The 13,171-nt window shown below is 38.8% G+C and overlaps 1 protein-coding gene across 4 annotated transcripts in view; it reads left to right on the top strand.

Annotated features, from left to right (window-relative positions):
• bahcc1b (BAH domain and coiled-coil containing 1b) overlaps nt 1–3,932 on the top strand; it is a 73,469-nt gene extending 69,537 nt beyond the window's left edge. For all 4 annotated transcript variants that reach the window (XM_017418429.3, XM_017418430.3, XM_017418428.3 and 1 more), the window contains 2 exons: nt 859–1,095; nt 1,318–3,932. In XM_017418429.3, coding sequence (XP_017273918.1) covers nt 859–1,095; nt 1,318–1,527 — 447 coding nt within the window. In that variant the 3' untranslated portion in view covers nt 1,528–3,932. The remainder of the gene's footprint in view (nt 1–858; nt 1,096–1,317) is intronic.
• Nucleotides 3,933–13,171: the final 9,239 nt, after the last annotated feature.

Raw genomic sequence — 13,171 nt, 5'->3', positions numbered from 1 at the left:
AAAATGATGTTAAAAATGCCAAATCATTGTACATGTTTAAGAGATTGTCAAAGATTGGATTCTTGAAGAAGTATGAAACAGTATAAAGTGAGCTCATATTAACGTTGTTTAACTGAGATGGACGACTGACTTTGTTTTTTGTTGCAGAAGATAACCATTTCTTTCCTGTTTTGATTCAGAGTTGAGAAAAAAGGGGCAGATATTATAAGATTTTTTTCTTCTTTCTGCTGCCTTTCATTTCATTTTGTTTTTTTAAAAAATTTTTTGAAATACATATGGATTGAGATGTATTTTTTATTTTTTAGTATGTCAAAAAACGTGTTAGGTTGTTTTTTTTGTATTAAATGAAATGAATGAATAAAAAAAAAAAAAATTAAATCATAAATCTGAGGCAACAAAACAAAAGTTCGAACAACTGTCACCACTTTTATTGTTTATTTACACTTGGCATTTTTGGTTCCCCAATTGGCGGCTTACAACAAAACTAACGTCGTAGAGTCAGTCATGCAAGGAACTTTATGTTGTTTCATCCAGTCATGCAGATCCTAATTTTTAGTTTAGTTACCTAAATGTAGAATGGTGGTATTTTCCAAATAAATATTCATATCAGGAAAATTAAACTGCGGAAGTTACTTGGGCAAAAATTAATGCCCCCTAAAAAAATCAAACCTGACCTTTCACCAAAATAAAATAAGCATGTTTGTTGTCAAAAAGCAATGTTTTGAATAAGTAAAGTCATAAAACTCTTAGAGTTTGTGAATGGAATATCATTGTTACATGCTAAAATAACTCTGGAAGTGAAATAACCCCTTTATACTGGATAAATCAACTAAGAATGTTTATTTTTTCTCTTGGCAGAGGAGAGGTCTGAAGGGTAAAGCCCGTAAGCTTTTCTACAAGGCCATAGTTCGGGGCAAGGAGATGGTGCGTGTTGGCGACTGTGCTGTGTTCCTGTCACCTGGGCGGCCCCAGCTGCCCTATGTGGGCAGAGTGGAGAGCCTCTGGGAGTCATGGAGTTCCAGCATGGTGGTCAGAGTCAAGTGGTTTTACCACCCGGAGGAGACTCGTTTAGGGAAGCGACACCGCGATGGCAAGGTATGGTCAGGGAGTACCTGGATTGAATCTTCAAATGCAGTTTATGAAAGTGTTTTTACTTTTAACAAGTCAGTCTAAGATTCTATTAGGGTCTATAAAAATCCACACTGCACAGGAAGTGATGTATTTCATATTGCTACTAATAGTTTGTTGGGAATAAACTGAAATGCAGTGTTTTGGTTTTTGAATATATTTACCAAACTTCTTTCCATCTTTTTTTAGAATGCCTTGTATCAGTCGAGCCACGAGGATGAGAACGATGTACAGACCATCTCCCATCGCTGTCAGGTGGTCAGCAAGGCTGAGTACGACCACTTGACGCGCGACCGCAAACCGGGCAGCATTTCCAGCGACCTGTTCTACTTGGCCGGAACCTATGAACCAACGACAGGCCAGCTAATCAGCGCAGACGGCATGGTCATTATGTCCTAGCACCACCGGCTAGAGAGTAATCCAAATATTGACCTGATCACTGGAGTTCTAGGATGGTCCTCCAACGGAAAGCTGTGGACAGAGGCAAATCAAAAACAAACAATTTTGACTTGATTGATTTGCCCATTGCAGAAGAAGGATCTAGCCCTTTGGATAAAGCCTTGCAATAGTGGCACTTATAGGAGTCCTGTTTGTTCTGAGGAAAATGCTGGCCTGCGCCAGATTTAACCTTTGAAGCAGGTGTGAACTATGGCTCCTTGTTGCGTGGAGAGTTTTCAGCCTTCCCTGTGGCTGTCTCGTAACTGCAACATGATTACTGCAACAAAAGAAGAGAAACCAAGGACATGAGCACTTTGGAATTTAATAGTTTGGATATGTTTTGAAGGGAGGGCAACACACTTGGCTTTCTGAAACAAAGACACAGAGAGCAGGAGAGACTAAATGGTAAAAAGAGACTTGTTGTGAACCACACTGGTTTGGATGGTTGTAATGGTCTTATACTGGTAGTCTGACTGAGATTGAGAGATCCCCCGATAGGACCAATAAACACTGTAGTTTGGACTTAAATGCATATATGTGTGTTTGCAGAGTGAATGTGATGAACCTGTTTAATGAGCTCTAAGTAAATAGTGCTTTAACATGTGTGTTTGTGCAGACTGTGTGCATGTGTGCGCTCATCAACTTAAGACATCGATGTCATGATACAGCATGGGTATGTTCCTGACGCTCATCTATTAACCAATCCAGTACTTAACGTGTAGTTTTTAGCCATTGCGACTGAAACGCAGAACAATGTTTTTCTCCTTTTAAGCCATACACATCAATACCTCTCTCTCGTATCCTCCTGTCCGGGTGCGAAGACACATGTACAGGCAGTGTTTGTGTGTGTGTGTGTGTGTGTGTGGGGGTGGGTGGGTGAGAGTGTGTATGTGCTTTGTACAGCATTTAGTGTAGAATAACACATTGTAAATAATATACATATCTATTTGTTTTTATTTGTTGTTTTTTTGCAGAGAAGATTATTTTATTTAGATGGTTTTTTAGGACAGGCGGGGTGGGGGGTTGGGGCTCTCGCGGAGGTAGAATGTGGGGTTATGTTTCCTTCTCTCTCAATGCACTGAATAGGATTTAAAGTTTGGTCAAACTCTGCGACTGATGTGATGACTTTGTGGTTGTAAACATTGGTCTAGGCAAAAACTAAATATGTAGAAATGGTTTTTGGGATATGTTTTTTTATATGGACATCTGAAAAAGAAAATTTATATGAGTCTAGCCCTTTATTGTTTATTGTATTTTATTTTGTTGGGTTTAGAATGTGCATTTTCTGTCTCTTTGGGTTTGTTTTTTTTCAACAAATACTGGAAAAGGAAGCTGAGTTTCTGCTTCATCCTAAAAGAATCTAACTCTTTTCGGGTGAAGAGTAAAGCTTTTATTTATCTGTTTTTGCCTGTATACCTATAGAAAATGTAGATATTTATCTGGCAGCAAAAAGAAACATACCAAAGCACCTGCTAGTTTACGCTGAACTACATTAGAAGGGGAGGGTGGGAAACTAAAAATTATGAAAGATGTTCAATCAATTCTGAATCCGGGACCCCTGCAATCACAGAGGTATTTGGTAGCGCTCCTCTTGTCCGCTCATGTTCATCCAGTGTTGCTATGATGGCCTCAGAGAAACGTTGCAGCAACATTGTCTACACGCTGCCCAGCTGATGCACTTGAGGTCTCTATGGCAACCAGAACAGCATCATGTGACTGTGAAGGACAATCAGAGCCAATCAATGGGACAATGCTGAGAGACAAAAAAAATAAGATAAAAGGATCAAATCACAAATTATGCTTCTTGTCACTTTTATTCATGCTTTGCCAAAAAAAATGTCTGCGTGTTTAATGTTTTTATGTTTATCATCATCCTCTTGTTTATGCAAGCTTGAGATGACCGTTTGTTGTCAGTATATAGGATGTACAGGAGAAAGAACATGAATGCCTTTTTTGCTTTTTTAGGACTTTGACTGACTTTTTAACAGCATTGTAGCTGTTACACTGCAAAGCAAAAGCTTTAAATGGAATCTAATGTGAAACTCCGTTTTGAAATATTGCTTTTATGGGTCTTTAAATGATTTTTTATTTTAAAGCTGTATTTTCTTTAAGAAACACTGGATTCAGTTTTGAACATCACATTTCAACAGGGGCAACATCATTGTGTGTTTTTTAGACCCACTGGAACCTGCTTTGTATGGTTAAAATAGCCTACTAAAATATATTATGTAATTTCAGTCATTCTTGGGAAATATAACCTAAATATTTCCTCATGTACAAAAAGAAAAAAATATTTATCTTAATTTTATTGCCTTTTGTGTTTCATTAAAAAAAAGATTCTTACAAAATAAAGCATGTCAATTGCCTTTTTTTTCTTTCTTTCTTGTCGAGTGTGAGCGCTCTGAATGCTGCCTTGTGTGCATCAATGCCGATCATTTGTCAGATGCAAGAATATGGACTGCAGAAGAAAGCAGGAATGAAGAGGTGGGGGGTGGGACACAGGAGACAAGGAGGCAATCTGAAACTGTAGTCCTGTCTGACAGAAGGGGAAGAATTGGGAGGGAAAAGGGAAACTGTATCTTTGTGGTGTTTCATGAGAGGAGACGGGGCTGGATGAAGTCTCCTCGGGCTCTTCAGGTGGGTCAGGTTTTCAGAATAATAAAAACGGAACAGGACCATTAAGAGAACAAAGCCGGGGTTTCTGGTTTCGCCCTGTGAAGATTTCAAATCCTCACTCAGTGCATTCACACACTTACTGAATGTGTGCACATACCGTATTTAAAGATCAAATGAAACTAGCATTCATTGCCTGCCGCTTTGCATGCGAGGTTGAAAAACAGATTTTGTGGGATCTGCTATTGCTCAAAGTTTGTGTTGGGGATGACTCTCAGCTACTTCCACACCAAATTTTTGGTGGCCATCTTAGGTCCAAAAGTTAGTGGTTTTGTGGGCAAACATCTAATGATTACTTTCAAAAATTTAAATCCATTTACTTATTCATGAGATGTTTTGCGAACAGACAGACAAACGAGCACAGACACAGCCACTTATGTGATTGACAGCCTTTTATGGTGACAGTGGATAAATATAACTCCCATGTGTTCATCAGTGGGCTTTTATGTTGCTTCTATCTTGTTCATGTGTATAAATCAAGAGCTAAGAAGACAGGTCAGGATTATTGCCTGCAGAGCGTGGACTTTCCACGACAACGTGTACACCGATTTATTGTGCTATTTTAGACTTCCTGAAACACATTCACACCTTCTTATCGTACAGTAACTGTCACCTCTGTGATACAGTCTGTTGCAAACTTTCAGACTACATGGAGCAATCCCCTTTGGCCTCAAATCACCGTCAGGTTGCTTCGTGGCACCGCTCAAAGGAAGCGCAAGTGCGGCGTTGCCTTGAACGTTGGTCATAAACTTGATTTTTTTTTTTTAAAGGCAGCCACTCCTTCACGAGTTTTCCCTTTTTCTTCTTAGCCAGTGTCATTTTTTTCCTTGTCATTACACAAAAACCTGACGTGCCTCATTTTTCAGCGTAGCTTAACTAATGGTGCTTGGCCACAGTTTAAAATAATGAACACGCTCAGTCATTAAACTGCAACCTCTTTGTTCACTGCTATGTGTTTGCCTTTTGTCTTCTGCCTTTAGCCGTTTCGGCAGTTTAGAAAAGATATGAAAGAGTACTGCCCCCACCCCCCAACTCCCCCCCTCATGCACACACACACACACACACACACACACACACACACACACACACACACATGCCCCCATTTTACTCCCTGTTGGTCTTTTACATCCTCCTCATCAGCTCCTCAATCAACCACCGCCTTGAAAACACACAGACATTTAGTGCAGTCTTTGACTCCTTATCAGTTGGTTTGCATTGGGCTTATCTGGCTGACATTGTTAAACTACTTTACCCAGAATGCCGCAGGAGATAGGGGCACAATGGTAGGCTGGAAGTGCCCTCTGGGTTAATGAGAGAGGCTTTTTAGATTGTAAGAGCAAACATGCCGCGAGCTGATTTGTGTGCATAAATGTGTGTGTGTGTGCATGTAAAGGGGTCAAGGTGTCACAGAAAGGTGTGGCCGCTTTTATTATTATTATTTTTCCTTTTTTTCATGGCTAAAGGGGGCTCTGTTGCGAGCTGGTGCGGAAAAAACACACAACATCTCGTGCATTTCACTCAAAAGAGTCCAGACTTTCCATTGTGTTTCATTTTTCACGACGTGATTATGGAAGAGAAACAGAAAAACTGAGGCGGTGAAAAGCGACACGGTAGAAAACTGTCGAACGCAGGAAGGAAAGGGCGAGCACTTGTGTATGGAAAGTTGTGCATGAGGGTGGGAGGAGATGGTTGGGGTGGGGGTGCTTTCCAATCCCGAGAAAGCCCTCTATTTAGATTTAGCCAGAGCATGTCACTGAAGTGAATGAATGGCTGTCAGCTGCTGTGAGATGCTACGTGTGTGTTTGTGTGTGTGTTTCGGTCACCGTGAGAGTAAAGAGCTCAGCAGTCTTGTCTGCATCACCTCATCCATCGTTCACATGAGCCACTGTGAGCTCACTGCTGTGATCCATGTTACTGTATGTGTGGGAGAGTCGGAGATACTGTAAATGTCCCTGCAGCCAATCAGACTCATCGCTCGGTTGAGCCACGTATTCTGTGGCAACAGATGGTGGGCTTACATAAATCATGGATTCTTGGCAAAATGGAAGTCATGCTCACATTTTATTATATTAAAAAATTACAACTCCAACAAACCTTTATTGCTCTTTCTCTCTACGCTCCACTTTTACGACGTGTGTCATTTTCTGGCTCGTTATGTTAAAAATTCAAAAGAAAAATTTTAGAGACGCTCAGCTGTGTGCCTCTCTTCCCACAGATAAGTGGACAAGTGGAGATGATTAAGATGTGTTTTCGATTTTAGACAGCTGAGCATAAAGTTTGAGAGTGCTTTGCTCCTTTCTCAACGCTCTTTTTCTTTGCAGCTGCGGCTGTCATCTCACATGAGAAACTGGTCAATGATCAGAATGCAATAAATTATACAATCGATATGGAAAATCATAAGAAAAAAACAACCAGTAGAAAAAGGATCAACTCAGACATGTTGGGTGTTACTTTTGCTGCTTTTTGACTGACAACTTTTTTTTTTTGCTTGTAAGTGTAAGTGAATGGAAATTGGTCCCAACCTGCAGTGAAAAAAACACCAGATAAGGAGCAAAAAAAACTTTTTAAACATTTAAACTAAATGCATTTTTTTTAAGAAATCCACATCACCCACTGCCTTTTAGGCCAAATATTTAAACTGACTCTTTCATCTTATCTTGAAAAATTATAGTTTTAGCATTTTTCATCAAATCTTGAAATAACATTATTGCACGCGATACTGCGTGTGTGTTGTTGATTACTCTCAGCTACGAGAGCATCAAATCAGTTAGCTGTGGCAGCCATCTTGAATTGGGTTGAGTCCAAAATTGAATCAGTTGTAAATGTATCAATCAATCAATCAAACTGTATTTATAAAGCACTAAACCGATGAGAGAATAATAGGATCTGTAGAGAATAATTAACTATGTTAGCATGTCATGTACAAAATAATCTGAATTTTACATTTCACGTTTAGCGTAATTAAAAATATTGCAGCCAGTGATTACGTTCAAAGAATTTAAATAAGTTTAGTTGACTTGTTAGTGAGATATTTTGCTAACATAACAGACAAAGGAACACACACACGCATATAGACAATTACATGATTGCCCACCAACAAACTATAATAACAATAAATGAATGACAAAAATATAAACATAACAAAATCATACTCTAAATACAAATTACTTCAGAAAACCTAACCAGAAAAGGGAAGTCAACTTTGAAATCACTACAAAAGTCCTACAATCACAACAGAATGTAATTTAGAAAGGTGACCCTATTTTTACCCAAAACACCAAAAGATATCTCCAAATAAATTCATAAATTATCTGTTCTCTTATTATTCTTTTTCTTACCAAATTCCATTAAATGTACAGAGCAAAACATTGTAATTTATTAATTTTAATGCAGACTTTACTCTTTTACCTACTGCACTTTATTGTAGATAAAAACTCTCTTTCCTTTTATTTTATTTTTCAAAAGTGGTGTAGTAAAGAACTGTGATAAAAGAAAGGGACTCCTTTTTGTCTAAATGCTGGCTAGTTTAGGAATAATAAATGTTTATATAATTATTAAGATATTTTATTTCCAATCAAAACGATTTGTAATTCAAGACATTTAGTACTAACACTTCATAAGGTTAATGAGAAGTAGCTCAGATAGTAAAATAATGAAGCTCTAAACGTGTTGGACTACAATCAAACCACAATAAAGCTGCAAGTCAACACAGAAAAACCTCATCTGGGCCAAAGTTCAGTTTTACAAAGGCTTCCTATCCAAAAGATTTAACTAAAATGGAACAAAAACATCAAAAAGAAAGCAAGCGGTAAAGACCAGAGAGTGATTTTTAAAAATTGGGTGTTTTACTACCAGAGTAATCTGAAGTCCAATTTCTTCCAGTCACTCTCTGATTTTAGCAAAGGAAAAAAAAAACTGCATAAGTTGTTTATTTTCATTTTCTTTATTTAATTTTATTTTTTTTAATGAGGCAAGGCAGACTAACTGAAATATAAGCCCCTAAAACCAACACTTAGTCCTAAAAAAGATCAATTTATACCTGTTGGGATCACAAATTGCTCCCCATAAATTGGTGTCTGCTCAGGTTTTGGTCCCCACCGCAAGTGCGCACACACACAGACATCTGATTGCACTTTAAACTGAGCAGTCCTTGCGGTTATCGCTGATGGTGGTATTTGATATTTGGAATAGTAGAGGAGCCATGGCCGACTCACGGCCGCCTGCCCTGACAATCAGAATAGGTCAAACATCCTGTAAAAGTCTTAGTGGACACAGCAACCCGAGCCACAGACACCCGATAGCCGCTGTGTGGGAATGTGTGTCTGATATTCATGATATGATCTTGATGCAGGTTGGAATTTACAAGTATGTGTGTCTGTGTGTGTAAAAAAGAGACACTTGACTGCCAGGCCTGCCCGCTCTGCCCCAGTGACAGCAGGGGAAAAAATATATTTACAGAAAACAACCACTGCAAACCCGCCTTCACGCAGACACACAAACAACCCTGTATGTTCTTTCGTCTTCATGTGCTGTCAGCTGCACTGTGAGGGTCATCAAAATGCCTGTAACATTACACCTGAGCAGGATTTAATCCCTACAGTAAATTAAACGGAAACCTGAGCAGAGCGACGGTGTTTGAGGATTTATCGCCTCACATGCTTCTATGAGCATCTTAAATGTGAGCTGATGCAAAATTCGTGATGCACAGTTGCAGTCAGAGGTTTACATCCACTCATCACGGGCATGAATGTCATATTAATTTGGGGCTTTTATTTTGGATTTGAGCTGCTCTTTTTCCAGGGTGGAATGATTAGACAGAACACAACTTCAGCAATTTTTCAAAACAAGAAATGGGTGCACAAGTTTGAATTTGTTGTGGATTTTCTCTAATTGATACAGGCTCAAAATTAGACATACATACATGCTTGAATAAATGCATACACTCCGTTAATATTCGGCAAATATTCCTCAGGAAGTTTCACCTCGACCACACACTTTTTGTAGGCGTCAACAAACTTCTGGCATAACGCTGGCTGGAGATTTGACCACTCTTCTTGGCAGAATTGGCAGAGTTCATTTACATTGGTTGGTTTCCTGGCGCTGACCTGGCTTTTAAGCACAGCCCATAAATTTTCAATTGGGTTGAGGTTGGGGCTTTGGGAAGGCCATTCCTGAAGCTCAATGTTAGCCTGATTTATCCAATCAGAAACCAGTTCTGATGTGTGTTTAGGATCATTGTCCTGTTATAACGTCCAAGTTTCAAACGTCTAGCTTTTGATTTGAGGTGAAGTTGAAGAATTTAAAGGTAGTCCCCTTTCTTTATTATTCCATGATACAACCACTACCATGCTTAACAGGTGGTTCAATGCTCCTAATTTTAAAAACCTTACCTTGAGTTGACCAAACATCTTGTCATTGCAACTAAATAGGTCAATCTTTGTCTTGTCTGACCAAAAAACCTTTGTCCAGAAGACATTTGGCGTGGCCATCGAGCTCGAAGGTGTCACTTTTGGAGCAGGAGCTTCTTTCTTGGTCACCACCCTCTGTGTCACTAGTGTTGTACATAAAACTGGATTCATTGTGAATTATAATATTGGCATTCCAAAAATTGCTGAACTTGTGTTCTGTCTCATCATTCCACCCTGGAAAAAGACCGGCCTAAATCCAAAATAAAAGCACCAAATTAATACGACATTCAAGCTTACGTTAATCAGATTTAAAACACACACACATCAAACATAGTTTTGTATCTTACATTGTCAGGATTAAGCATGAACCTTATGAAAAAGAAAACAGCCTTTCCGACCAAACGTGGCAAAGACACTGCTGCATGTTAAAACCCATCTGTTCTCAATTGAATGTGAATTATCTTTAAAAATTCAGTTAAACAAAGTGCTTAATTTGTTTTTAAACTATTGTCCAACACTTGTAAAATATGTGCTGATTTGTAAATTGCACTGGAAGAAATTTATCCATGAAAGCAAAATAAAAAATGAAAACTATCAGCAAAATCCACACAGTCGCACCTTAAATCTCAACTAGTTTGGATATTTTACCTCATTTATTTAGTTCAGTTTCATTAATTATTAGTTTTACTATTCATTATTAGTTTAATTAGTTTGGTTTTAAACAGCGTAAAAGAAAATGTTTAAAACTGTTGCGACTTTGTCAGGAATAGGTTTTTGTGTTTCACTAATTTTTTGCCTCTAGCAAGCCTTCCCAGATGAATAAAAAAATAGACAAAAAGCGTTCATTACAGAGGCCTACAGGTGATTAGGATAACGTTTTAAACCTGTAAAAAGACCCAGAAAAGCTAGTTAGATCGTTTCCAGTAGTTTTAGATCAGTTTATTGGCCTATTGGCTGTCACTTTGGAGTACAGATGTGATAGCAGTATCAGTGTTCTTATCTAACTTTTAAAATAAAGCAACTTTTTAGAAAAAACACCTTTAAAAAATTGGAATTCATTTATGAAATATTGGCTTTGGGGTTTCTTCTCACTGTTCTTAGTTATATTTTTCTGAAATCCTACACAAGCCACAGTGATAGAGAATGAACTCCCTCTTTCCAAACGGTTCTTTTTGGACTCATTAGTGAGATACAGCTAAACTTCTCTGATGATCTTTGCAGTTGGTCAGACCTGAAAGCCAATTTACAGTAAAGTTTGTTGGGTTTTGTTTTTTTTACACACCGGGCAGGTTCATAAGCAAATAACACTGACGACCTCTGCAATTATTGCAAATGACAAGAATATTACTGCTAACAATATTCATTGTCCCACGCAGAGCTAAAGCCAAGACTTTGTTACTATGGCAATAAATGGCAAAAAACATAAACAATTTAGAGGATAACTGAGAGAATTGGTCTCAAAAGATAAATCTAAAAACTATGACATGAAGACAAAACCAAGAAAGACTCACAAGGATCAAATGTCAAAAATATGATATACGCCACCCAGTATCTATAGTACACTCTCTGTCTTAACTTGCAGTCCCCAAAGCTGAAATCTGCACCTCTCTGTCTAAATGACTGACAATTGTTCAAGTGGCAGCAGTTCTGGGAGATTAGGACGCCACGCCGAGTGAGCAGAGCTGAACCACAAGAAATGTATATTGAAAAAAATCAATGGAACAGTTAAGCTTCCTATAAATCAGGAAAAAGAAATCAAGACAAGAGGGAAATCCTTGTTATTTTGGGCTTTTTTTATCGACATTGACTCAGCAAATCATTTGTGTGTGAGTGTGTGTGTGTACGGTGGTGGGGATGCTTTCTTGACAAAAGAACGCAAGGGAGGAGGCGGAGGATTATGTGAGAATTATGTGTGTGTGTGAAGAAATTGTGTAGAGAATTTGTGGCTGTGTTCTTGTGGCAGCGAAAGTGCAAGATTGGTGGGTAAGTAAAGCTGTAGGTTTTTGGAGCAGGGATCGTGTGTATGTGTGTGTATGCACCCCTGGCAGCTGTTTGTTTTACCCAGAGAGGTCTTGGCAGTGTTTCTTTACTGTAACAGCTCCCATATGTTGGCACAGCACAGCACAGCGAGGGCACTCTCCCCAGGTGATGGGGGTCCGTCTCCATGAATGTTCATGCTGAAAAGAGACTGAGAGGGAGAAAACGAAAAGCACTTTCTGTCTCCTGCTTTGGTGCATTTTTGTTTTTATAGCAGCAATTTACATCTGTATGTCTTATTGCCCACCACTAACAAGCGGGCAGTAGTGTTTTTGCGCTGTCTGTTAGCAAAATATCTCATGAACGACAAAACAGAGTTTAATGAAACTTCCAGAAAGTTATCACTGAGTGCACATCTATGATTGATTAACCTTTGAATTTATTCCAAATCAAGATGGCTGGATCAGCTAACTGACCTTTTCCAACATAAGAATAGCTGTAATTCAATCATTTTTTTTAGATATTGACCTAAATTGGATGTGATAGTGACTGAGAACCATTCACATCACAAACTCTGAGCAACAACACTTCATGTGAGATCTCACAATATCCCATGAGGTTGTGTTTTTTGAGGTTTGACTAAAACAGCTATAACTCCGACATTGCTCAACATAAGATGATCTTCATATAGATGCGTGTGTAAAACAGCCTGACTACAAAGCAAAAACCCTGACCTTGTCCTTGAAGGGAATTACTGTGAGTCTTTTCTTTAAGATTCGCCCTGCATGTCTTTCAGAGCACAGAAGTCATTCATTCCCAAAAATAATGTTTTCTTATTGTCGCCGTTTTGGGCTGCACTCAGTTTAAGTTCTTTAATAAAATCTTTGTTAAGTTCAAAGTTCCCAGAAAAATATACTGTAAATCCCACTCATGAAGGCTTTTATTTGAACGTGTTTGTGCTCAACACTGCGGGTATGCTCAACACATTTCATTTTTCTGTCATGATTTTAAGGTTTTTTAACAGGACTCAAGTTGCTGACCACAGAAACTCCAGCCAGATAAAGATTTGTAAAATACTTTATTGCAAAAGCAGGTGATAAACTGCAAAGAGTGGGTTAAGGGTTCCTGACATCTGCACGAAAGGAGAGCTCTGTTAGTTTCTGGAATAAGAAGGACGTTGATGAGTCAAAGTTCATGAATTATTCCAAACTGCTTAGTTGTTTTGTTTCCAGATGCAGGCGATGACGAGGTCCAGAAGTCCAAGGAGGAGAGTAATGAGTGGGAGTGGGCAGCAAGTAAAGAGTGGAGAGTGGGCAGGCAGGTAAGTAGACAAAGTGACTGAAAGAACTCCAATCATTGAAGGATGCAGAGATTAATTCACAGGGAGAGCTACTGTCTCACCAATCCAGGTGAGTTTAGAAGAAAACACAGTTATTAACCTAAAGCACAAGGACTTTCAATCACTGAAAAATACGCTAGAAATCACTGAGAGCCAACAGCTATTGGGGTGAACTGGTGATGAGTTGCCAAGCTCAGATTTAGGCAGT

This window comes from Kryptolebias marmoratus, linkage group LG17 (genome assembly GCF_001649575.2).
Source record: "Kryptolebias marmoratus isolate JLee-2015 linkage group LG17, ASM164957v2, whole genome shotgun sequence".
NCBI classification, from domain to species: Eukaryota; Metazoa; Chordata; class Actinopteri; order Cyprinodontiformes; family Rivulidae; genus Kryptolebias; species Kryptolebias marmoratus.
Note: the sequence above shows the minus strand (reverse complement) of the source record. Positions and strands in the feature narration are given on the sequence as shown.